The sequence below is a fragment of the Salmo salar genome, chromosome 06, assembly GCF_965601325.2.
Source record: "Salmo salar chromosome 06, fSalSal1, whole genome shotgun sequence".
Taxonomy (NCBI): domain Eukaryota; kingdom Metazoa; phylum Chordata; class Actinopteri; order Salmoniformes; family Salmonidae; genus Salmo; species Salmo salar.
Window position 1 is genome coordinate 14,542,458 of NC_138296.1, and position 27,776 is coordinate 14,570,233.

The window sequence follows — 27,776 nt, forward strand, 5'->3', positions numbered from 1 at the left end:
TAGCGATTGCATAAAGGAGTTCTGTATCTATAATTCTTAAAATAATTGTTATGTATTTTGTCAACGTTTATGATGAGTAATTTAGTAAATTCACCGGAAGTTTTGGGTGGGAATGCATGTTCTGAACATCACATGCCAATGTAAAAAGCTGTTTTTGGATATAAATATGAACTTCATTGAACAAAACATGCGTGTATTGTATAACATAATGTCCTAGGAGTGTCATCTGATGAAGATCATCAAAGGTTAGTGCTTCTTTTAGCTGTGTTTTGGGTTTATGTGACATATACGCTTGCTTGGAAAATGGCTGTGTGATTGTTTTTGGCTATGTACTCTCCTAACATAATATAATGTTTTGCTTTCGCTGTAAAGCCTTTTTGAAATCGGACAATGTGGTTAGATTAACGAGAAGTGTATCTTTAAAATGGGATATAATATTTGTACGTTTGAGAAATTTGAATTAGGAGATTTTGTTGTTTTGAATTTGCCGCCCTGCTATTTCACTGGCTGTTGAATAGTGTGTCCCGCGGGTAACGCTAGCATCCCACATTTCCCAGAGAGGTTAACTTCTTGGTGACAGGGGGCAGTATTTGGAAATTCAGATGAATAACGTGCCCAAATTAAACTGCCTGCTACTCGGGCCCAGAAGGTAGGATATGCATATTATGAGTAGATTTGGATAGAAAACACTCTGAAGTTTCTATAACTGTTTGAATGATGTCTGTGAGTATAACAGAACTCATATGGCAGGCAAAAACTTGAGAAAAAAATCCAACCAGGAAGTGGTTTGAAGTTTTTCAAGTGATTCCCTATCCAGTATACAGTGTCTGTGGGGTCATTTTGCACTTCCTAAGGCTTCCACTAGATGTCAACGTTCTTTAGAATGTTGTTTCATGCTTCTACTGTGACTGGGGAGAGAATAAGAGGTCCTGGAGTCAGATGACTGAGAGAATGACATGAGTTCAGTGGCGCGTGCTCACATGAGAGTTAGCTGTGTTCCTTTTCTTTTCTGAAGACATTGGAATTGTCCGGTTGGAATATTACTGAAGATTTATGATAAAAAAAACATCCTAAAGATTGATGCTATACATCGTTTGACATGTTTCTACGAACATAAATATAACTTTTTTTCACTTTTTGTCGTGACATTTTGCGTGCGCTTCCTGCATTTGGAGTAGTGGACTAAACGCACGAACAAAAAGGAGGTATTTGGACATAAATTATGGACTTTATCGAACAAAACAAACATTTATTGTGGAACTGGGATGTCTGGGAGTGCATTCTGATTAAGATCATCAAAGGTAAGTGAATATTTATAATGCTATTTCTGATTTTAGTTGACTCCAAAATGGCGGGTATCTGTATTGCTTGTTGTTGTTGTCTGAGTGCTGTACTCAGATTATTGCAAAGTGTGCTTTCGCTGTAAAGTTTTTTTGAAATCTGACACAGCGGTTGCATTAAATATTTTTTTTATTTAAAACAGAATGATAGTGTGGTGTCCCACAGGGCAAGGATGTCAATTCAACATCAATGTGTGGGGGGTTTGAACACAACCCCTATTACTGTACTACATTTACTGTTGTAACGGTTGTTGTCGGGAACGGAGGACCAAAACGCAGCAGGAATGTGGATGCTCATATTTTATTTTAAATCAAGAAAACACCAAAATAACAAAATGAAGACCGAACGAACAACAAAACAGTCTTGTCATGCTCACACAGGCAAAACAAGAAACAATCTCCCACAACACTACACCAAACAATTACCCATATATAGGACTCTCAATCAGAGGCAACGAGAAACACCTGCCTCCAATTGAGAGTCCAGCACCCAAACCTAAACATAGAAAACCTAAACTAGACAGAATGCAGAAATACAACCTAGAACATACTAACCTAGAACATACACCCTAAACCCAGGAACACATAAATCAAACACCCCTCTACAACACACACAAAACCCCCACCATACAAAACAAACATCCCTCTGCCACGTCCTGACCAAAATATAAAACAACTACTCCCTCTGCTGGTCAGGACGTGACAACTGTACTGTCATATTCATATTCATATTAAATATTAAAACATTTACACCTCTCTTCTTTCATCTGTTTGATTAACCTTTATTAGTCAAATCTGTTACATGTACATTTCATTCAGTGGAATTGAGTTTATACAGAAACAAGATTATTGTGTCAAGAACTTTACAAAGAAACATTCTACAGACAACAATGTGTACAAACACCAAGATGCCCAATAACAACAAGATTTCTAAAGGAAAAACGTTTTTACAACACAGTGTGGTGATTCATTCTATTAATAAATGACTCTAGTTGACAATGTCTGACAACTTCAATGGTGTTTATTCATGAATATTTACAATCATATGTTTACACACTAGAGAGATATTCTACATTGTTGCTCCAGTGTGTCTTACTGAAAATGACTAGAGAGATATCCTACACTGTTGCCCCAGTCTGTCTTACTGAACATGACCATGATTAGAGTGAAACATCATGTTGTGTTTGACACAGCGACCACCTGGCACAGGGACACTGAGGAGTTATTCCAAACATAAAACCCTGGATAGAGGGGCTCAGTGAATGTGGTGTGGAATGTGTACAGGTGGGTCAGTGTGTCAGAGGAGACTCTGTAGAAGGACAGAGTGCCGGCTAGACAGTCCAGATACACTCCTACTCTGCGGGAGCCGGAGGAGGGGACGTCTATGGTAGTGGGATTATTATTGTGCCAGGCTCTGTAACTGCTGACAGAGCAGAACAGACTCCAGGTCTTTTCATTATATCCAATCAGACAGTCCTTAACTCTTCCCTTTCTGCTTATTCCTTTATATGTCACTCCTATATCAGCCCCTCTCCCACTCCACTCTACCTCCCAGTAACAGTGCCCAGTCAGACCCTCTCTACACAGCACCTGTCCATGGTCTGTAAATCTCTCTGGGTGATCAGGATATGTTTTCTCCTCTCTCCTCCATGTCACCTTTCTGTTCTCCTCAGACAGAGAGAGGTGTCTGTTTACGGTGTTTGGGTCCAGTTTGAGATCACAGGCATCTGATGGATGAAACCAGACCCAATAATATTATTAGAAATCATCATCAATCACATTAGAATGTTCACTCACTTGTCTCCTATTAATTTATGTACAGTGCCTTGCATAAGTATTCACCCCCATTAGACTTTTCCACATTTTCTTGTGTTATAACCTGGAATTAACCTGTTTGGGATAGGGGGCTGTATTTTCACAGCCGGATAAAAAAACGTACCCGATTTAATCTGGTTACTACTCCTGCCCAGAAACTAGAATATGCATATAATTAGTAGATTTGGATAGAAAACACTCTAAAGTTTCTAAAACTGTTTGAATGGTGTCTGTGAGTATAACAGAACTCATATGGCAGGCCAAAACCTGAGAAGATTCTATACAGGAAGTGCCCTGTCTGACAATTTGTTCTCCTTCTAGGGCATCTCTAGCAAAAATACAGCATCTCTGCTGTAACATGACATTTTCGAAGGCTTTCATTGGCTCTCAGAAGGCGCCAGAAAGTGGAATGAGAGCTCTCCAGTCTCTGGGCGAAAAACAGCAGGAGTTTTTGTGAGTGGTCCTTCTGAGAACAATGACACTGGAGCGCGCATGCACGAGACGACTCCATTTTTTTCTTTCAGTGTTTGAACGAATACAACGTCGCCTGGTTGGAATATTATCGCTATTAAAAATGTATTTTAACCTGTTAGGGCTAGGGGGCAGTATTGACACGGCCGGATAAAAAACGTACCCGATTTAATCTGGTTACTACTCCTGCCCAGTAACTAGAATATGCATATAATTATTGGCTTTGGATAGAAAACACCCTAAAGTTTCTAAAACTGTTTGAATGGTGTCTGTGAGTATAACAGAACTCATATGGCAGGCCAAAACCCGAGAAGATTCCATGCAGGAAGTGGCCTGTCTGACAAGTTGTGTTTCATCTTGGCTCTTTTTATTGAAGACTGAGGATCTTTGCTATAACGTGACACTTCCTACGGCTCCCATAGGCTCTCAGAGCCCGGGAAAAAGCTGAACGCTATCGAGGCAGCCTCTGGCTGAAACACTTTATCGCGTTTGGCAAGTGGCTGATCAGAGTACTATGGGCTTAGGCGCGTGCCCGAGTCGACCCCATGCTTTATTTTCTTTCGTCTGTTTACCTAAACGCAGATTCCCGGTCGGAATATTATCGCTTTTTTTATGAGAAAAATGGCATAAAAATGGATTTTAAACAGCGGTTGACATGCTTCGAAGTACGGTAATGGAATATTTAGAATTTTTTTGTCACGAAATGCGCCATGCTCGTCACCCTTATTTACCCTTTCGGATAGTGTCTTGAACGCACGAACAAAACGCCGCTATTTGGATATAACTATGGATTATTTTGGACCAAACCAACATTTGTTATTGAAGTAGAAGTCCTGGGAGTGCATTCTGACGAAGAATACCAAAGGTAATAACATTTTTCTTATAGTAAATCTGACTTTGGTGAGTGCTAAACTTAGTGGGTGTCTAAATAGCTAGCCCTGTGATGCCGGGCTATCTACTGAGAATATTGCAAAATGTGCTTTCACCGAAAAGCTATTTTAAAATCGGACATATCGAGTGCATAGAGGAGTTCTGTATCTATAATTCTTAAAATAATTGTTATGCTTTTTGTGAAAGTTTATCGTGAGTAATTTAGTAAATTCACCGGAAGTTTGCGGGGGGTATGCTAGTTCTGAACGTCACGTGCTAATGTAAAAAGCTGTTTTTTGATATAAATATGAACTTCATTGAACAAAACATGCATGTATTGTATAACATAATGTCCTAGGGTTGTCATCTGATGAAGATCATCAAAGGTTAGTGCTGTATTTAGCTGTCTTCTGGGTTTTTGTGACATTATATGCTAGCTTGAAAAATGGGTGTCTGATTATTTCTGGCTGGGTACTCTGCTGACATAATCTAATGTTTTGCTTTCGTTGTAAAGCCTTTTTGAAATCGGACAGTGTGGTTAGAAGACGTTCCGCTAGCGGAACACCTGCTCCAATATCCAATGATGGGCGTGGCGCGAAATACAAACTCCTCTAAAATACAAAAACTTCAATTTTTCAAACATATGACTATTTCACAGCATTTTAAAGATAAGACTCTCCTTTATCTAACCACACTGTCCGATTTCAAACTGGCTTTACAACGAAAGCAAAACATTAGATTATGTCAGCAGAGTACCAAGCCAGAAATAATCAGACACCCATTTTTCAAGCTAGCATATAATGTCACAAAAACCCAGAAGACAGCTAAATGCAGCACTAACCTTTGATGATCTTCATCAGATGACAACCCTAGGACATTATGTTATACAATACATGCATGTTTTGTTCAATCAAGTTCATATTTATATCAAAAACCAGCTTTTTACATTAGCATGTGATGTTCAGAACTAGCATACCCCCGCAAACTTCCGGGGAATTCGCTAACATTTTAGTAAATTACTCACGATAAACGTTCCCAAAAAGCATAACAATTATTTTAAGAATTATAGATACAGACCTCCTCTATGCACTCGATATGTCCGATTTTAAAATAGCTTTTTGGTGAAAGCACATTTTGCAATATTCTAAGTACATAGCCCAGGCATCACGGGCTAGCTATTTAGACACCCGGCAAGTTTAGCACTCACCAATATCAGCTTTACTATTATAATAGTTTCATTACCTTTTGTTGTCTTCGTCAGAATGCACTCCCAGGACTGCTACTTCAATAACAAATGTTGGTTTGGTCCAAAATAATCCATCGTTATATCCGAATAGCGGCGTTTTGTTCGTGCGTTCCAGACACTATCCGAAATGGTAAAGAAGGGTCGTGCACATGGCGCAATTCGTGACAAAAAAATTCTAAATATTCCATTACCGTACTTCGAAGCATGTCAACCGCTGTTTAAAATCTATTTTTACGCCATTTTTCTCGTAGAAAAGCGATAATATTCCGACAGGGAATCTCCTTTTCGGCAAACAGAGGAAAAAAATCACAAAGGCGGGGGCGGTCGGGTCACGCGCCTAAGCCCAGAGTCCCTTGATCGGCCACTTGAGAAAGGCGATAATGTGTTTCAGCCTGGGGCTGGTATGACGACATTCTGTTATTTCCCGGGCTCTGAGCGCCTATGGACGACGTAGGAAGTGTCACGTTAGAGCAGAGATCCTTAGTAAAAGATAGAGATGGAAAAGAAGTTCAAGAAATGGTCAGACAGGCCACTTCCTGTAAAGGAATCTCTCAGGTTTTGACCTGCCATTTGAGTTCTGTTATACTCACAGACACCATTCAAACAGTTTTAGAAACTTTAGGGTGTTTTCTATCCATATGTAATAAGTATATGCATATTCTAGTTACTGGGTAGGAGTGCTAACCAGATTAAATCGGTATGTTTTTTATCCAGCCGTGAAAATACTGCCCCCTAGCCATAACAGGTTAACGAGAGTCTTGTCTTTAAAATGGTGTAAAATAGTCATATGTTTGAGAAATTGAAGTAATAGCATTTCTAAGGTATTTGAATAACGCGCCACAGGATTCCACTGGCTGTTACGTAGGTGGGACGATTTCGTCCCACCGGCCCTAGAGAGGTTAAACAGCGTTTGACATGCTTCGAAGTACGGTAATGGAATATTTTGAAATTTTTTGTCACGAAATGCACCGGCGGTCACCCTTCGGATAGTGACTTGAACGCACGAACAAAACGGAGCTATTTGGATATAACTATGGATTATTTCGAACCAAAACAACATTTGTTGTTGAAGTAGAAGTCCTGGGAGTGCATTCTGATGAAGAACGGTAATCCAATTTTTCTTATAGTATATCTGAGTTTGGTGAGGGCCAAACTTGGTGGGTGTCAAATTAGCTAGCCGTGATGGCCGGGCTATCTACTCAGAATATTGCAAAATGTGCTTTCACCGAAAAGCTATTTTAAAATCTGACACTGCGATTGCATAAAGGAGTTCTGTATCTATAATTCTTAAAATAATTGTTATGTTTTTTGTCAACGTTTAATCGTGAGTAATTTAGTAAATTCACTGGAAGTTTGCGGTTCTGAACATCACATGCTAATGTAAAAAGCTGGTTTTTGATATAAATATGAACTTGATTGAACAAAACATGCATGTATTGTATAACATAATGTCCTAGGAGTGTCATCTGATGAAGATCATCAAAGGTTAGTGCTGCATTTAGCTGTGGTTTTGGTTTTTGTGACATATATGCATGCTTTGAAAATGGCTCACATTAAAATAATAATCAAAATAATCACATTATTTTTGGGAGGGTACTCTCCTGACATAATCTAACGCTTTGCTTTCGTTGTAAAGCCTTTTTGAAATCGGACAATGTGGTTAGATAAAGGAGAGTCTTGTCTTTAAAATGGTGTAAAATAGTCATATGTTTGGAAAATTTAAGTTTTTGCATTTTTTAGGTATTTGTAATTCGCGCCACGCTATACCATTGGATATTGGTGAGGCGTTCCGCTAGCGGAACGTCTGTCCCTAACAGGTTTAAATGTTACATTTTTTTATCAACAATCTACTCAAAATACTCTGTAATTTCAAAGTGGAAGAACAATTCATATTTTATTTTAAAGATTAATAAAAAATATTGTCTAGTAGTTGCATATAGTATTCACCACCATTAGTTCAGGAGTAAAATGTGGCTTAACAAATCATATAATAAATTATATGGACTCACTCTGTGTGAAAAAGTAGGGGTAGACATAATTTTTCAATGACTAACCCTTCCTCTGTCCCACATACATACAGCATATGTCCCTCAGTTAACTATTGCATTTCAAGCACAGATTAAACTTCAAAGAGCAGGGAGCTTTTCGAAAGCCTCATAAAGAAGGGCAGTGATTGGTAGACGGGTAACAATAAAAAATCTGACATCTCTTTAAGCATAGTCAAGTTAATAATTATGCTGTGGATTATGTATTAAACCACCCAGACACATCAAAGATACAGTCATCCTTCTGAACAGAGCTGCAGGATAGGAATGAAACTGCTCAGAGATGTAACCACTGTGATTTTAAAACAGTTACAGAGTTCAATGGCAAATATACAGAGTATGCATATTGTATGCAACACGGCACTAAAAATTAATACTGAAAACACAAGGCAAAGGAATACACCTTTTGGCCTAAATGCAAAGCCTAATGTTTGGGGCAAATCCAACAACACATCACTGAGTAAATGCTTCCTTATTTGGTGGTGGCTGCATCATGTTATGGGTATGCTTGACATCAGGAAAATACTGGTCAGTTTTTCAGGATGAAAAGAAATGGGATGGAGCTCAGCACATGCAAAATCCTAGAAGAAAACCTGCTTCAGTCTGCTTTACACCAGTCACTGGGGGAGGAAATAACATTTCAGTATGACAATAACCTACAACACAAAGACAAATCTATACTGGAGTTGCTTATCAAGAAGACAGTGAATGTTCCTGAATGGCCAAGTTACAGTTTTGACTTAAATCTACTTAAACATCTATGGCAAGACTTGAACATACCCGTTTAGCCATGATTCACAACAACTTGACAGAGATTGAAGAATTTTGAAAAGAAAAATGGGGAAATATTGCACAATACACGTGTGGAAAGCTCTTAGAGACAGAATATTTCTTCCACTTTGACATTACAGAGTATTTTGAGTAGATTGTTGATAAAAAATGACAATTAAATCCATTTTAATTCCAGGTTGTAACACAATAAAATGTGGAAAAGTCTAAAGGGGGTGAATACTTATGCAAAGCACTGTAGATGTTTCTAGGTATGAAAAGGCGAGGTTACGGTAACTTGAGACTTGTTGAATACTCTATGTTCTTGTCACCCCAATCAGAACCCTATTAGAACTTTTTTTCTTAATTGAACCTCTTAAATTATAGTTTGTTGTCATAAGTTCCAGTACAATTTCCAACCCCCTCCTGTACTCCCTGTTCACCTATGACTGCGTGGCCACGCACGTCTCCAACTCAATCATCAAGTTTTCAGATGACACAACAGTGGTAGGCCTGATTACCAACAATGACGAGACAGCCTACAGGAAGGAGCTGAGGGCCCTGCTGGAGTGGTGCCAGAAAAACAACTTCCCCCTCAATGTTAACAAAACAAAGGAGCTTATCGGGTACTTCAGGAGACAGCAGAGGGAGCACACCCACATACACATCGACAGGCAGACAGTTGTCGCAGTGACATCATGAACATGGTTTCCGACATCAAACTTGTCGTTGATATGGTCATTATTTGATTTGGATAGCCAGATAGCTAGCTAACAAGCTAGAAACTAACCAAAAACATTGTTTAGAAAGTTGCTTTTAGTTGCCTGGTTTGGTAGATTGACATATAGTACAGTCCAGGTAAAGCTGATTGAGAGAATGCCAAGAGTGTCCAAAGCTGTCAACAAGGGTGGCTACTTTGAAGAATCTCAAATATAAAATATATTGCAGAAAATAGTAAAAATGAATAAAAAAACCCTTGAATGAGTAGGTGTGTCCAAATTTTTGACTGGTACTGTACAGTCATGGCTAAAAATGTTGAGAATGACACAAATATTAATTTCCAAAGTTTGCTGCTTCAGTGTCTTTAGATATTTTTTGCCAGATGTTATTATGCAATACTGAAGTATAATTACAAGCATTTCATAAGTGTCAAAGGCTTTTATTGACAATTACATGAAGTTAATGCAAAGAGTCTATATTTGCAGTGTTGACCCTTCTTTTTCAAGACCTCTGCAATCCGCCTTGGTATGCTGTCAATTAACTTCTGGGCCACATCCTGACTGATGGCAGCCCACTCTTGCATGATCAAAGCTTGGAGTTTGTCAGAATTTCCACCCGCCTCTTGAGGATTGACCACAAGTTGTCAATGGGATTAAGGTCTAGGGAGTTTCCTGGCCATGGACCCAAAATATCAATGTTTTATTCCCTGAGCCACTTAGTTATCACTTTTGCCTTATGGCAAGGTGTTCCATCATGCTGGAAAAGGCATTGTTCGTCACCAAACTGTTGCTGGATGGTTGGGAGAAGTTGCTCTCGGAGGATGTGTTGGTACCATTCTTTATTCATGGATGTGTTCTTAGGCAAAATTGTGAGTGAGCCCACTCCCTTGGCTGAGAAGCAACCCCACACATGAATGGTCTCAGGATGCTTTACTGTTGGCATGACACAGGACTGATGGTAGCACTCACCTTGTCTTCTCCGGACAAGCTTTTTTCCGGATGCCCCAAACAATCAGAAAGGGGATTCACCAGAGAAAATGACTTTACCCCAGTCCTCAGCAGTCCAATCCCTGTACCTTTTGCAGAATATCAGTCTGTCCCTGATGTTTTTCCTGGAGAGAAGTGGCTTCTTTGCTGCCCTTCTTGACACCAGGCCATCCTCCAAAAGTCTTTGCCTCACTGTGCATGCAGATGCACTCACACCTGCCTGCTGCCAATCCTGAGCAAGCTCTGTACTGGTGGTGCCCCAATCCCGCAGCTGAATCAACTTTAGGAGACGGTTCTGGCGCTTGATGGACTTTCTTGGGCGCCCTGAAGCCGCCTTCACAACAATTGAACCACTCTCCTTGAAGTTCTTGATGAGACGATAAATGGTTGATTTAGGTGCAATCTTACCGTTAGCAATATCCTTGCCTGTGAAGCCCTTTTTGTGCAAAGCAATGATGACGGCAAGTGTTTCCTTGCAGGTAACCATGGTTGACAGAGGAAGAACAATGATGCCAAGCACCACCCTCCGTTTGAAGCTTCCAGTCTGTTATTCGAACTCAATCAGCATGGCAGAGTGATCTCCAGCCTTGTCCTCGTCAACACTCACACCTGTGTTAACAAGAGAATCACTGACATGGTGTCAGCTGGTCCTTTTGTGGCAGGGCTAAAATGCAGTGGAAATGTTTTTGGGGGATTCAGTTCATTTGCATGGCTTTGCACTTTGCAATTAATTGCAATTCATCTGATCACTCTTCATAACGTTCTGGAGTATATGCAAATTGCCGTCATACAATCTGGGGCAGCAGACTTTGTGAAAATTAATATTTGTGTCATTCTCAAAACTTTTGGCCATGACTGAATGTGAACCTTATATGCATGTTCTTAAGATTATTTTAGGAATTATGTAAAATGTTTAGATTTTGAATTTGTAAATACATGTTTCTGAGTATCATCAAGGCATATATAGACATTTAGACATGACAATGATGATTACATATAATTAAAACTTCCAAATAGTAAAAAAAATATATATATATTTTTTGTGAAATGTTATATAAAATACCTTAGGCACAATTTCTCTAATTTCCTTTTCAACTAAAATAGCACATTTTATGACGTGGTGGTAATGACATTTATGGTCTCAGCCACTATTATATCTTGTTTCCAGACAGAGTGAAGAAAATATTCAGATAGATAAAAAGCAGTTTCTGGAGGAGTCATTTTCAAAAACATTAAAACATGCCCGTATTTGCAAAATCAACCTTTTCTTGTTTGTTATTGGTGTATGTGCCTTATTATAGACAAGTCAAACCCGTTTTCATGATTTATGGTAGATCAAAATAAATAAATCATATCATGTTTTTGGACTCAATCAGCAGTTTTTACCTAATTAAGAAGAATACTTTTGGAAATAATTTTGAAATTTCCAATAATATTCCTAAAACATAAGTCAAAAATTACATGAAGTTGCTTCCTGCTGACAATAACTTTTGATAAATAGCCCAATGTCAAAAAATGTATTTGAATAATCAATAAAGAGTTTGTGACATATTGAAAACCTAAACATAAAAATGTATTACTTACACATACATGTACCATAATAGTAAAAATATGACTTGTATCTTTTTATCAAGCACCTTATTGTCACGCCCTGATCTGTTTTCACCTGTCCTTGTGCTTGTCTCCACCCCCTCCAGGTGTTGCCCATCTTCCCCATTATCCCCTGGGTACTTATACCTGTGTTTTCTGTCTGTCTGTGCGAGTTCATTTTGTTACTCAAACCTACCAGCGGTTTTCAGCCTTTTTTTTCTCTTTTTTTTTCACCTAAAATGACATACCCAAATCTAACTGCCTGTAGCTCAGGACCTGAAGCAAGGATATGCATATTCTTGATACCATTTGAAAGGAAACACTTTGAAGTGTGTGGAAATGTGAAATTAATGTAGGAGAATATAACACATTAAATCTGGTAAAAGATAATACAAAGAAAACAATTTAAAAAATTTTTTTTTTTTCGTCATCTTTGAAATGCAAGAGAAAGGCCATTATCTGACTTAGGCCTCTAGGCACAATTTAGATTTTGGTCACATGATGGCAGCAGTGTTTTAACTGATCCACTGAACCATTGCATTTCTGTTCAAAATGTTGTATCAAGTCTGCCCAAATGTGCCTAATTGGTCAATATATACACTGCTCAAAAAAATAAAGGGAACACTAAAATAACACATCCTAGATCTGAATGAATGAAATAATCTTATTAAATACTTTTTTTTACATAGTTGAATGTGCTGACAACAAAATCACACAAAAATAATCAATGGAAATCCAATTTATCAACCCATGGAGGTCTGGATTTGGAGTCACACTCAAAATTAAAGTGGAACACCACACTACAGGCTGATCCAACTTTGATGTAATGTCCTTAAAACAAGTCAAAATGAGGCTCAGTAGTGTGTGTGGCCTCCATGTGCCTGTATGACCTCCCTACAACGCCTGGGCATGCTCCTGATGAGGTGGCGGATGGTCTCCTGAGGGATCTCCTCCCAGACCTGGACTAAAGCATCCGCCAACTCCTGGACAGTCTATGGTGCAACGTGGCGTTGGTGGATGGAGCGAGACATGATGTCCCAGATGTGCTCAATTGGATTCAGGTCTGGGGAACGGGCGGGCCAGTCCATAGCATCAATGCCTTCCTCTTGCAGGAACGGCTGACACACTCCAGCCACATGAGGTCTTGCATTAGGAGGAACCCAGGGCCAACCGCACCAGCATATGGTCTCACAAGGGGTCTGAGGATCTCATCTCGGTACCTAATGGCAGTCAGGCTAACTCTGGCGAGCACATGGAGGGCTGTGCGGCCCCCCCAAAGAAATGCCACCCCACACCATGACTGACCCACCGCCAAACCGGTCATGCTGGAGGATGTTGCAGGCAGCAGAACGTTCTCCACGGCGTCTCCAGACTCTGTCACGTCTGTCACGTGCTCAGTGTGAACCTGCTTTCATCTGTGAAGAGCACAGGGCGCCAGTAGGCGAATTTGCCAATCTTGGTGTTCTCTGGCAAGTGCCAAACGTCCTGCACGGTGTTGGGCTGTAAGCACAACCCCCACCTGTGGACGTCGGGCCCTCATACCACCCTCATGGAGTCTGTTTCTGACCGTTTGAGCAGACACATGCACATTTGTGGCCTGCTGGAGGTCATTTTGCAGGGCTCTGGCAGTGCTCCTCCTGCTCCTCCTTGCACAAAGGCGGAGGTAGCGGTCCTGCTGCTGTGTTGTTGCCCTCCTACGGCCTCCTCCACGTCTCCTGATGTACTGGCCTGTCTCCTGGTAGCGCCTCCATGCTCTGGACACTACGCTGACAGACACAGCAAACCTTCTTGCCACAGCTCGCATTGATGTGCCATCCTGGATGAGCTGCACTACCTGAGCCACTTGTGTGGGTTGTAGACTCCGTCTCATGCTACCATTAGAGTGAAAGCACCACCAGCATTCAAAAGTGACCAAAACATCAGCCAGGAAGCATAGGAACTGAGAAGTGGTCTGTGGTCACCACCTGCAGAACCACTCCTTTATTGGGGGTGTCTTGCTAATTGCCTATAATTTCCACCTGTTGTCTATTCCATTTGCACAACAGCATGTGAAATGTATTGTCAATCAGTGTTGCTTCCTAAGTGGACAGTTTGATTATTATTATTTTTTTTTTTGAGCAGTGTACATTTAAGTACATAACTGTGCACTCTCCTCAAACAATTTCATTGTATGTTTTCACTGTAATAGCTACAGTAAATTGGACAGTGCAGTTAGATTATAAGAAAAGTCTATGTCCTGGGAAATTGTCTTGTTACTTACAACGTCATGCTAATCACATTAGCACACATTAGCTCAAGTGTCCCGAGGGTAGGACACCGATCTGTAGAGATCCATAAGACGATAAGACTTAGTAATATTCTTCACAGCAGTCAACACTTACATTTTATAAGCCCAGGTTTCATTGTGTACTCTCCACCATGTTCCACCCTGTAGCGGTAAGCAGAAGAATAGACAGTCATTGAGTGATACACGTGAACTCACACACACACACACACACACACACACAGTCAGCATATAACTTTGTCCAAGGGGTGGTAAGAATGTTAATCTTACATACTTGAGTTTCGCCCGTCTGCAGTGTGGCTCCTCCAGTCCAGCAGAGAACAGTCGGACTCCTGAGTCTCCAGGGTGATTGTTACTCTGGTCCAGCTCTCTCATGTTAGAGGGGTTTGACCTCAGAGTTGAGGCGAGAGAAGCACAGCCTTCCTCTGTGACTCCACAGCTTGACAGCCTGACAAAGAGATAATCATAATTTCACAAACACACTGTTAATTTAACACCAGTTGTGTAGAAGGACAATTGCAGATGCATTTGGTTTATTCTCTCAAACAACAAAACAACATATAGATTCATCTTCCATCTCCTAGAATTGTATGGTCATACAAAATGCTATATATCTGCCCCCTCTCAGAGAAATTAATAATACCGCTAGGTTTTACAGAGTCAAATGTAACAAATAACTACATGTTTCATAAAGAACTGTACAAATGACACATTTGTCACATCAATATTACAAATATATATAATTTAACAAAAAATGTAATACAGTAATATGAGATCTGTATGTAACATTTTTACATTTTAGTAATTTAGCACACATGAATAAAACATCTGAGAACAGTAATATTGAAGACACCCAGAAGCAATCATTTCTGATGTAAGAACACAATTGTGTGTTTTGGAAATAAACTTGTCATCTCACCTCTTAGCTTTGGTGTCATGTTCCCCAGAGAGACTCATTTTAGAGGCAGGGCCCCTCTCCTCTCTCTCCACAGAGAGACTCATTTTAGAGCACTGAACCCTATATTAACATATGCAGCCTGAGAAACAAGGTACATGAAGTCAATAACTTGCTTGTAAGAGATGACATTCATATTCTGACTATCTCTGAAACTCACTTAGATTATATCTTTAATGATACAGTGGTAGCAATACATGGTTATAACATTTACCGAAAAGACAGAAAGGCCTATATAAAGGACCACATTCTGGTAAAACTTTGAGACGATCTAATGTTAAGTACTGTTGAAGTAATATGGCTACAGGTTCATCTGCCTCACCTAAAGCCCATTCTTGTGGGAAGCTGCTATAGACCACCAAGTGCTAACAGTCAGTATCTGGATAATATGTGTGAAATGCTTGATAACGTATGTGATATCAATGGAGAAGTATATTTCCTGGGTGATTTAAATATTGACTGGCTCTCATCAAGCTGCTAACTCAAGAACAAACTTCAAACTGTAACCAGTGCCTGCAACCTGGTTCAGGTTGTCAGTCAACCTACCAGGGTAGTTACAAACAACACAGGAATGAAATCATCAACATGTATTGATCACATCTTTACTAATGCTGCGGAATTGTGCTTTATTAAAGCAGTATCCAAATCCATAGGATGTAGTGATCACAATATAATATCCATATCTAGGAAAACCAAAGATCCAAAGGCTGGGCCTAATATAGTGTATAAGAGGTCATACAATAAGTTTTGCAGTGATTCATATGCTGATGATGTAAAGAATATGTGCTGGTCTGTGGTGTGTAATGAGGAGCAACCAGATGCTACACTTGACACATTTATGAAATTGATTATTCCAGTTACTAATAAGCACACACCCACTAAATTACTGTAAAACTGTTAAATCCCCTTGGATTGATGAGGAATTGAAAAATGGTATGGTTGAGAGGGATGAGGAAAAAGGTATGGCAAATAAGTCTGGCAAACTTACTACAAATTAAGAAATCATGTGACTAAGCTAAACAAAAATAAAAATAAACAATACTATGAAACAAAGATAAGTGATATAAAGAATGATAGTAAAAAGCTTTGGAGCACCTTAAAACCTCTTCGGGATAGGGGGCAGTATTTTCACGGCCGGATGAAAAACGTACCCAAATTAAATTGCCTGCAACTCGGGCCCAGGAGGTAGGATATGCATATTGTTAGTAGATTTGGATAGAAAACACTCTGAAGTTTCTAAAACTGTTTCAATGATGTCTGTGAGTATACCAGAACTCATACGGCAGGCAAATACCTGACAAAAATCCAACCAGGAAGTGGGAAATCTGAGGTTGTAGTTTTTTCAAGTGATTGCCTTTACAGTATACAGTGACTATGGGTTCATTTTGCACTTCCTAAAGCTTCCACTAGATGTCAACAGTCTTTAGAACCTTGTTTGAGGATTCTATGGTGAATTTGAAGGGAATAACAGCCCAAGGAAGTAAGTGTCCCATTATAAGGCATGGGTACAGTCAAGCGCAAGGACTTGGGAGCGAGCTGAGTTCATATTCACTCCTAAAGAGAACGGATAGATCCGGTTGGAATTTTATTGAAGATATATGTTAAAAACAACTTAAAGATTGATTCTATACATCGTTTGACATGTTTCTACAAACTGTAGTATAACTTTTTTGACTTTTCATCTGGACTAAGTAAGCATGCGCGTTTTGGATTTGGATAGTGAACCTAACGCGCAAACAAAATGGATGTATTTGGACATAAATATGAACTTTATCGAACACATTACAATATCATCAACTATGTGAATACACATAACAATATCATCAACTATATGAATACACATAACAATATAATCAACTATATGAATACACATTACAATATAATCATCTATATGAATACGCATAACAATATCATCAACTATATGAATACACATAACAATATCATCAACTATATGAATACACATAACAATATCATCAACTATATGAATACACATAACAATATCATCAACTATATGAATACAAATAACAATATCATCATCTATATGAATACACATAACAATATCATCAACTATATGAATACACATAACAATATCATCAACTATATGAATACACATAACAATATCATCAACTATATGAATACAAATAACAATATCATCATCTATATGAATATACATAACAATATCATCAACTATATGAATACACACAACAATCGTCGTCTTACCTTTTATCTCTATCTCAACAGAAACAGAGTCGAAAGTTACTTTCATTTGTTCAACTCATCTAGCGAGGAGGTTCTGCCTCCTCGGTAGATGGGATCCTTGGGACGACCCTACCCTAAACCTAACCCTAACGCATAGCCTTACCCTGACCATGACCCTTACTGGTTGGATACAAGATATTAGGCCTACATTGGCTGCATCCCTTATTCCCAGTATAGTGCACTGTACTCTATACTAACTCCCTGTTGTACCTACTCTCTACTGACTCCCTGTTGTACCTACTCTCTACTGACTCCCTGTTGTATCTACTCTCTACTGACTCCCTGTTGTATCTACTCTCTACTGACTCCCTGTTGTATCTACTGACTCCCTGTTATATCTACTGACTCCCTGTTATATCTACTGACTCCCTGTTATATCTACTGACTCCCTGTTTTATCTGCTCTCTACTGACTCCCTGCTGTACCTACTGACTCCCTGTTGTATCTACTATCTACTGACTCCCTGTTATATCTACTGACTCCCTGTTGTATCTGCTCTCTACTGACTCCCTGCTGTACCTACTGACTCCCTGTTGTATCTACTATCTACTGACTCCCTGTTGTATCTACTATCTACTGACTCCCTGTTGTATCTACTGCCTCCCTGTTGTATCTACTGACTCCCGGTTGTATCTACTGACTCCCTGTTATATCTACTGACTCCCTGTTGTATCTACTATCTACTGACTCCCTGTTGTATCTACTATCTACTGACTCCCTGTTATATCTACTGACTCCCTGTTGTATCTACTGACTCCCTGTTGTGTCTACTCTCTACTGACTCCCTGCTGTACCTACTGACTCCCTGTTGTATCTACTGACTCCCTGTTGTATCTACTGACTCCCTGTTGTATCTACTCTCTACTGACTCCCTCTTGTATCTACTGACTCCCTGTTATATCTACTGACTCCCTGCTGTATCTACTCTCTACTGACTCCCTGCTGTACCTACTGACTCCCTGTTGTATCTACTGACTCCCTGTTATATCTACTGACTCCCTGTTATATCTACTGACTCCCTGTTATATCTACTGACTCCCTGCTGTATCTACTCTCTACTGACTCCCTGCTGTACCTACTGACTCCCTGTTGTATCTACTGACTCCCTGTTGTATCTACTGCCTCCCTGTTGTATTTACTGACTCCCTGTTGTATCTACTGACTCCCTGTTGTATCTACTGACTCCCTGTTGTATCTACTGACTCCCTGTTGTATCTACTGACTTCCTGTTGTATCTACTGACTCCCTATTGTATCTACTCTCTACTGACTCCCTCTTGTATCTACTCTCTACTGATTCCCTGTTGTATCTACTGACTTCCTGTTGTATCTACTGACTCCCTCTTGTATCTACTCTCTACTGACTCCCTCGGTCCGGACCGATGTCTGACAACTGTGCACCTCTGTTATAAACCATTAGGCTATATCTCACACACACACACACACACACACACACACACACACACACACACACACACACACACACACACACACACACACACACACACACACACACACACACACACACACACACGGGTTATGTGACATCTAAGTGGTAGTCTGTCAGTGAGGGTCAGAGATCCAGAGACAGCTAATGGGAAGGCAGAGAGATACTAGTGAATACTGCATTAATTTACTGTTGAATATTCTCAGTTAACCGCACAAAGGCAAACTGGAAAAGTCATTCACTTTGAGCTCCCTCTCAAAAGTATCACAAAGCCAAACAGGAAGTTAAATAAGTCACAAGGTTGTGCTAACCACAGTTGCGTTGCAAAAGTCTCTACAACCCACCCCACTCCTCCCCATCGGTCTAGAAAACTAAACCTGTGGTTTCATGCAGAGACATGTAGATACAACATACGCCTACTAAGCATTTAACAAACTGTCTAGAATGTTGGCAAGCAAAAAGATCAGAAACAAGATGTGGTACTTTCAAGTTCTCTTTTACCAGAGCAGAGACGTTTCCGAGAAATGTGTGGGTGTGTAGCAGAAGAGGCTGGTGGGAAGAGCTATAGGAGGACGGGCTCATTGTAATGTCTAGAATGGAATAGATAAATTATGTGTTTGATACCATTCCATTTATTCCATTAGTCTTTACTATAGCACCACCACAAGCCTCCTCTGGTGTGTACGTGCAAGTATGCAGGGGTCCATGTTGGAGGTAAATTGTGTAAAAAAACTAACTTTTAAAGGTCCAATGCAGCCATTTTTACCTCAATATCAAATAATTTCTGCTGAACAAGTAAGTACTTTACTGTGGTTTCTGTTAAATTAAATAGTAAAAAAAAAAATTGCTTCTCTTAGCAAAGAGCAATTTCTCAAGTAATTATTTTGCTAGGACTGTCTGGGAGTGGTCTGAGATGGAAGGGGAAAACTGAAAACAAGTTGTTATTGGCAGAGAGGTTTGGAACTCTCTTATTGGTATATTGAGTGTACCCTCAACAGGAGCATTTATGTTTTTATTAAAAAAGAAAATCTTATCTTTTCATCATTAAATGATAGATTGTCCAAGCTCACCTCTCTCAAGAGGGCGGGAGTATGGGAGTGTGATCCATGGGCCGCTCCTCTGTGTCATACATCTGGGACAGTGCGTCTGCCTTTGCGTTCTGGGAACCTGGTCTGTACGATAGGGTGAAAACAAAACGGGTAAAAACATGGCCCACCTTGCCTGGCGAGGATTCAGTCTCCTCGCCGCCCGGATGTAATCCAGATTGTGGTGGTCAGTCCAGATGAGAAAAGGGTGTTTAGCCCCCTCAAGCCAATGTCTCCACGCCTTCAAGGCCTTGACGACAGTCAACAACTCCCGTTCCCTCACGTCATAGTTTGGCTGAGCTTCTTCGAAAAGAAGGCACAGGGGCGGAGCTTTGGTGGCGTACCCGAACGCTGAGAGAGCACGACTCCTATCCCAGCCTCAGACGGGTCCACCTCCACTATGAATGCCAAAGAGGGATCCGGGTGGTCCAGCACAGGAGCCGAGGTAAACAGAGCCCTCAGCTGACCAAAAGCCCTGTCCGCCTCAGCTGACCACTGCAAATGCACCGGTCCCCCCTTCAGCAGAGAGGTAATGGGTGCTCGCTACCTGACCATAGCCCCGGATAAACCTCCGGTAGTAGTTGGCAAACCCTAGAAACCGCTCCACTTCCTTTACCGTGGTGGTAGTTGGCCAATTACGCACGGCTGAAATGCGGTCACTCTCCATCTCCACCCCTGAAGTGGAAATGTGGTACCCTAGGAAGGAGACGGACTGTTGGAAAAACAGACATTTCTCAGCCTTGATGTACAGGTCATGCTCCAACAGTCAACCAAGCACCCTGCGCACCCGGGACACATGCTCGGCGCATGTAGCGGAGTATATCAGGATGTCATCAATATACACCACTACACCCTGCCCATGCAGGTCCCTGAAAATCTCGTCTACAAAGGCCTGGAAGACTGATGGAGCATTCATCAACCCGTACGGAATGACGAGGTACTCATAGTGCCCTGAGGTGATACTGAAAGCTGTCTTCCACTCGTCTCCCTCCCGGATACGCACCAGGTTGTAAGCGCTCCTGAGATCCAATTTGGTGAAGAAGCATTGACTCAATCGCACTGGCTATGAGAGGTAGCGGGTAACTGTACCTAACAGTGATCTGGTTGAGACCTCGATAGTCAATACACGGGCGCAGACCTCCATCCTTCTTCTTCACAAAAAATAAACTCGAGGAGACAGGTGAAGTGGAGGGCCGAATGTACACCTGCCCCAGGGATTCGGAGACATATGTTTCCATAGCCGCCGACTCCTCCTGGGACAGGGGATACACGTGACTCCTGGAAAGTGCTGCGTCTACCAGGAGATTTATCGCACAATCCTCCCGTCGATGGGGTGGTAATTGAGTTCCTTCTGTAAGAAGAAAGCGAGAGCCAAAACGGCAAATTCAGAGGGGATGCGCACGGTGGAGACCTGGTCTGGACTTTCCACCGTAGTCGCACCAACGGGAACCCCTAAACACCTCCCCGAGTACTCTCGTGACCACCCCGTGAGAGCCATCTCTTGCCACGAAATAGTGGGGTCATGACAGGCCAACCAGGGTATGCCCAGCACCACGGGAAACGCAGGAGAATCAATAATGAAAAAACAGATTTTCTCCTTGTGATCCTCCCACGTCACCATGCCCAGTGGAGCGGTGGCCTCCCTAATTAGCCCTGACCCTAATGGTCAACTATCTAGGGCGTGAACTAGGAAGGGCATATCCACTGGAACAATAGGGATCCCTAAACTATGGGCAAATGATCTGTCAATAAAGTTCCCAGCTGCGCCTGAATCTACGAGTGCCTTATGCTGGGAATGCGGGGAAAACTCCGAAAAATGAATATACACAAACATGTGTGCAACAGAGGGCTCTGGGTGAGCCTGGTGCTGACTCACCTGGGGTGACACAAGAGTGCCCTGCCTGCTGCCTCGACTCCCAGAGGAACCTACTATACTACTATACTGTGAACCATCAGATCCTCCTCTCCACCCTCTCCGAGTTGGGCATCTTCGGCGTGGCCCACGCTTGGATTGTGTCCTACCTGACAGGTCGCTCCTACCAGGTGGCGTGGCGAGAATCTGTCTCCACACCATGCGCTCTCACCACTGGTGTCCCGCAGGGCTCTGTTCTAGGCCCTCTCCTATTCTCGCTATACACCAAGTCACTTGGCTCTGTCATATCCTCACATGGTCTCTCCTATCATTGCTATGCAGACGACACACAATTAATCTTCTCCTTTCCCCCTTCTGATAACCAGGCGGCGAATCACATCTCTGCATGTCTGTCAGACATATCAGTGTGGATGACGGATCACCACCTCAAGCTGAACCTCGGCAAGACGGAGCTGCTCTTCCTCCCGGGGAAGGACTGCCCGTTCCATGATCTCGCCATCACGGTTGACAACTCCCTTGTGTCCTCCTCCCAGAGTGCTAAGAACCTTGGCGTGATCCTGGACAACACCCTGTCGTTCTCCACTAACATCAAGGCGGTGACCCGATCCTGTAGGTTCATGCTCTACAACATTCGCAGAGTACGACCCTGCCTCACACAGGAAGCGGCACAGGTCCTAATCCAGGCACTTGTCATCTCCCGTCTGGATTACTGCAACTCGCTGTTAGCTGGGCTCCCTGCCTGTGCCATTAAACCCCTACAACTCATCCAGAACGCCGCAGCCCGTCTGGTGTTCAACCTTCCCAAGTTCTCTCACGTCACCCCGCTCCTCCGCTCTCTCCACTGGCTTCCAGTTGAAGCTCGCATCCGCTACAAGACCATGGTGATTGCCTACGGAGCTGTGAAGGGAACGGCACCTCCGTACCTTCAGGCTCTGATCAGGCCCTACACCCAAACAAGGGCACTGCGTTCATCCACCTCTGGCCTGCTGGCCCCCCTACCTCTGAGGAAGCACAGTTCCCGCTCAGCCCAGTCAAAACTGTTCGCTGCTCTGACACCCCAATGGTGGAACAAGCTCCCTCACGACGCCAGGACAGCGGAGTCAATCACCACCTTCCGGAGACACCTGAAACCCCACCTCTTTAAGGAATACCTAGGATAGGATAAAGTAATCCTTCTAACCCCCCCCCCCCCCCTTAAAAGATTTAGATGCACTATTGTAAAGTGGTTGTTCCACTGGATATCATAAGGTGAATGCACCAATTTGTAAGTCGCTCTGGATAAGAGCGTCTGCTAAATGACTTAAATGTAAATGTAAAGGTAACCTCTCCAGCACCGACCGGCAGTGTGCCCTCTGCGGCCACAGTGCATAGACCGACCCCTCCTCCGGTCGCCCTAAGTGCAGCACCTCCCAGCTCCATGGGCGTAGGAGCTGTGGTGCTGGGGAATGGAATCGACAGACCCCAATCTGGACGTCCGCGGGTAGCCAGCAGGTTATCCAACCGAATGGACAGGTCCACCAAGTTGTCAAAGGTGAGAGTGGTGTCCCTGCAGGCCAACTCCCAACGGACGTCCTCGCTCAAACTACAACGATAGTGATCGATCAGGTTCCTGGCGTTCCATCCCGCGCTGGCAGCCAGGGTCCGAAAGTCCAGAGAGAACTCCTGTGCACTCCTCGTCCCCTGCCTAAGTTGGACGAGACGTTCACCCGCCGCTCTAACCTCAGGCGGGTGATCAAAAGCTGCCCAGAAGCGGCGGGTGAAATCATCGAATTGGTCCAACACCGCTTCTCCTTCCTCACATACGGCGTTGGCCCACTCCAGGGCTTTCCCTGAGAGACAGGAGACGAGGGCGGACACACTCTCACGGCCCGAAGGAGCCGGGTGGACGGTTGCTAGGTAGAGCTCCAGCTGGAGTAGGAACCCCTGACATCCCGCAGCTGTCCAATCATACTCCTTTGGAAGATCGAGCTGAATCCCACTGGGACCGGGTGAAGGAGGGGGGAGTAGTGGTGCCCTTGGTGGTGCTGGTGGAGGCGCTGGAGGAACTCCTCTTCTCTCCCAGTGGTCCATATTCTGCAGGACGCGATCCATGGCGATGCCGAGATGTTGTATCATGGCCGCGTGCTGCTGAACGCGCTCCTCGACCCCTAATCTGGGGGTGTCTGCTTCTGCTGACTCCATATGGTATGGTGCGTGATTCTGTCAGTTGGTGCATGAAGTCAGGCGCAGGAGAGAAAAATGAGTGAGCAACGTACTTTACTCAAAAAGAAAGGCACAAGGTAAAACAAATACACTTGACCAATAACAAACGGTAAATATTACGCACGGGTGAAAACAGCACCCGTCGAAAAACCAGCATCATGTACCGAAATGAACATAGAAGCAATCACGCACAAAAACATGGGGGAAACAGAGGGTTAAATACATGAACATTTAATTGGGGAATGAAAACCAGGTGTGTAGAAAACAAAGACAAAACCAATGGAAAATGAAAGGTGGATCAGCGATGGCTAGAAGACCGGCGACGTCGACCGCCGAACGTCGCCTGAACAAGGAGAGGGACCGACTTCGGCTGAAGTCGTGACAATCATAGGTGGGTCCAGCTGCTCAAAAATGAGTGTGGTATTCATGGGATCCCAATTTCTGATCCGCTGTGCATAGTTTACCCAGATCTTCAGGAGGGCTCAACAGGTGAAGTTGCAGATCCCTATTCCCATCGCCAAAATTGTAGTGGAAATTCTAATCAATAATGAGGAGAGACAAGGTCAATCATCAATCAGGATATTACTTTATTCAAAACGTGTTAATAACATTGATTAATTATTGCAATAATGAAGCTTGTCGACAAAATGACATGAATCATAGAGGTCTTATAACTTAGTCCACTCTAAAGGGAATTGTTATTACAGTGGCAAGAAAAAGTATGTGAACCCTTTGGAATTACCTGGATTTCTGGATAAATTGGTCATAAAATTTGATCTGATCTTCATCAAGTCACAACAATAGACAAACACGGTGTGCTAAACTAATAACACACAAATTATTGTATTTTTCTTGTCTATATTGAGTACAATAATTTAAAGATTCACAGTGTAGGATGGAAAAAGTATGTGAACACCTAGGCTAATGACTTCTCCAAAAGCTAATTGGAGTGAGGAGTCAGCTAACCTGGAGTCCAATCAATGAGATGAGATTGGCAGCTGGCAGCTGCCCTGCCCAAAAAAAGACTCACTAAATTTGAGTTTGCTATTCACAAGAAGCATTGCCTGATGTGAACCATGCCTCGAACAAAAGAGATCTCAGAAGACCTAAGATTAAGAATTGTTGACTTCCATAAAGCTGGAAAGGGTTACAAAAGTATCTCTAAAAGTCTTGATGTTCATCAGTCCATGGTAAGACAAATTGTCTAGAAATGGAGAAAGTTCAGCACTGTTGCTACTCTCCCTAGGAGTGGCCGTCCTGCAAAGATGACTGCAAGAGCACAGTGCAGAATGCTCAATGAGGTTAAGAAGAATCCATAAAGTGTCAGCCAAAGACTTTCAGTAATCTCTGGAACATGCTAACATCTCTGTTGATGAGTCTACGATACGTAAAACACTAAACAAGAATGGTGTTCATGGGAGGACACCACAGAAGAAGCCACTGCTGTCCAAAAAACATTGCTGCACGTCTGAAGTTCGCAAAAGAGCACCTGGATGTTCCACAGCGCTACTGGCAAATATTCTGTGGATAGATGAAACTAAAGTTGAGTTGTGTGGAAGGGACACACAACACTATGTGTGGAGAAAAAAAGGCACAGCACACCAACATCAAAACCTTATCCCAACTGTGAAGTATGGTGGAGGGAGCATCATGGTTTGGGGCTGCTTTGCTGCCTCAGTGCTAGGACAGCTTGCTATCATCGACAGGAAGATGAATTCACAAGTTTAGCTGTGTTGTCCTGGTCATGTCATTATACATCAACTTTAAAGAGCATCTGCACCTAAAAAACAACTTCCCATTAGCAAACAGCCTATGTGGCATTGATATGAGTCAGAAACAGTTATTCTACTGTCAAAATTGACTAATGTCAGTCTCGTCCAAAACGTAGTTTTATGAGACTTGTGGTTGTATCACAGCATAAATGAAGGTTGTGAACATGCCCACAGCTGGCAGAACACAAGCAATCATCAATTCGCAGTGCAGCTGCACGTGACCCAATCATAATGCCTATGGTAAATTTGTGTTGACTTTGGAAATCCCTATGAGGCTAGTTAGGGACAATCTGTAAATTACACAATGTACATGGGATAATATGTAAAAATTCCAATAGCTCCAAATTTCAAATACTTAAGTGGTACAGTCTACTGTGTGCTCTCCCCTCCTCTGCCTCTCTCCATCACTTTCTTTGTGTGGTCTGTTGCTGTCTCTTGTCTGCCCTCTTCTGATGCTGTCTCTTGTCTACCATCCTCTCACGTACTGTCCTGGTTGCGATCCACCCACCTCTGTGCTCTCTCCATCTGCCCTCTTCTGTCACTTTCTCTGTGTCTTGTCTGTTGCTGTCTGTTTCTTGTCTGTTGCTGTCTCACATTCTAGTTTGTTACTGTCTGCTTTGTCTATTCTCTTCTGTTATGGCCTGTTTTGTTCTGCTGGTGTCTCCCTTCCTCCATCATATCATATTATTCTGTTGCTGTCTCTGTTTCTTGTCTGGTGTCTCTCTCCATCATATCCTATTCTTCTGTAGCTTTCTCTGTGTCTTTTCTCGTGTCTCTCTTTTAGTTTTGCAGTCCAAATTTGGAGTTATTGGAATTTTTACATATTGTCCCATGAACATTGTGTAATTCATCGATGGTCCCTAAATAGCCACATAGGAATATCCAAAGTCAACCCAAATTTACCACAGGCATTACAGCTGAACCCTGAACTGATGATTACTTGTGTGCTGCCAGCTGTGGATATATGGGCAACCTTCATTTACGTTGTGATTCGGTCACAACCACAAGTCTCACAAAACTCTGTTTTGGATGAGACTGACTTGATGACCAAAATTATCCTTATTTACATTTTGTAGTCAAATTTGACAGTATAATAAATGTTTCTGGCTGTTTGCTAAATGAGAAGTTGATTTTTAGGTGAAGTTGCTCTTTAAAGTTACTGTATACTGACACAACCAGGGCTACTCAACTGTAAAGACAAATTCACATAACAGCGCAACACAACTCCAAACATGATAGATAAGAAGCTGCATAGCCCTTAGTGTATATGAATATAAAGAGAAATGAGCCAAAACAATGGATCTGTAGAATGGAATAAGACATTTATGATTCATTTGATTTAGTCAGTTCTATCAGCTAATGTGAGATATTTTAGATTACATTTGAGGACACATCATTTAGCTGGCCATCTTTTCCCCTCCTTTTCTAGCAGCCCTCTGTAATGAGGGTCGTAGAAAGGGGACCAAGGCGCGGCATGTAAAGTGCTCATATTTTATTAATGATAACACTTAAACAGAAAATAACAAAAACGACAGCCAACAGTTCCGTCAGGTAACTAACATACAAAACGCAAAACAACTACCCACAAAACCCAAAGGAAAAACAGGCTGCCTAAGTATGGTTCCTAATCAGAGACAACGATAGACAGCTGCCTCTGGTTAGGAACCATACTCGGCCCAACACAAAGAAATACAACACGTAGAATGCCCACCCCACACCCTGACCTAACCACATAGAGAAACAAACCCTCTCTCTCAGGTCAGGGCGTGACATCCTCCCCCTTCCCTTCTAAATTCAAGTGTGTTTATTTGTAATATACAGTACCAGTCAAAAGTTTGGACTTTTTCTACATTGTAGAATAATAGTGAAGACATCAAAACTATGAAGTAACACATATGGAAATATGAAGTAACAAATCCAAATATATTTTAGATTTTAGATTCTTCAAAGTAGCCACCCTTTCTTTGCCTTGATGACAGCTTTGCACACTCTTGACGTGGAATTGCCCAAGAACGGGTCCGCTGAAATTAACACCAGTTGCGTAAACGT

At 42.1% G+C, this 27,776-nt stretch overlaps 1 protein-coding gene across 1 annotated transcript; it reads right to left on the minus strand.

Annotated features, from left to right (window-relative positions):
* Positions 1-1,622: 1,622 nt before the first annotated feature.
* LOC123743386 (stonustoxin subunit beta) lies at positions 1,623-18,718 on the minus strand. Its single transcript, XM_045719793.2, has 5 exons — positions 17,311-18,718; positions 15,055-15,172; positions 14,410-14,583; positions 14,233-14,279; positions 1,623-3,067 (listed from the first exon to the last, which is right to left on the minus strand). The coding sequence occupies exons 2-5, from the start codon at positions 15,135-15,137 to the stop codon at positions 2,514-2,516; spliced, it is 858 nt and encodes a 285-aa protein (XP_045575749.2). The 5' UTR covers positions 15,138-15,172; positions 17,311-18,718; the 3' UTR covers positions 1,623-2,513.
* Between the last annotated feature and the right edge of the window lie 9,058 nt (positions 18,719-27,776).

Excerpts from the sequence above, each read along its gene's own strand:
- LOC123743386 (XM_045719793.2), bottom strand. The coding sequence starts at position 15,137 with ATGAGTCTCTCTGTGGAGAGAGAGGAGAGGGGCCCTGCCTCTAAAATG. Across the intron at positions 14,584-15,054 it reads CATGACACCAAAGCTAAGAG|GCTGTCAAGCTGTGGAGTCA; the intron begins GTGAGATGACAA and ends TCTCTTTGTCAG. Across the intron at positions 3,068-14,232 it reads GAAACCTGGGCTTATAAAAT|ATGCCTGTGATCTCAAACTG; the intron begins GTAAGTGTTGAC and ends TTCATCCATCAG.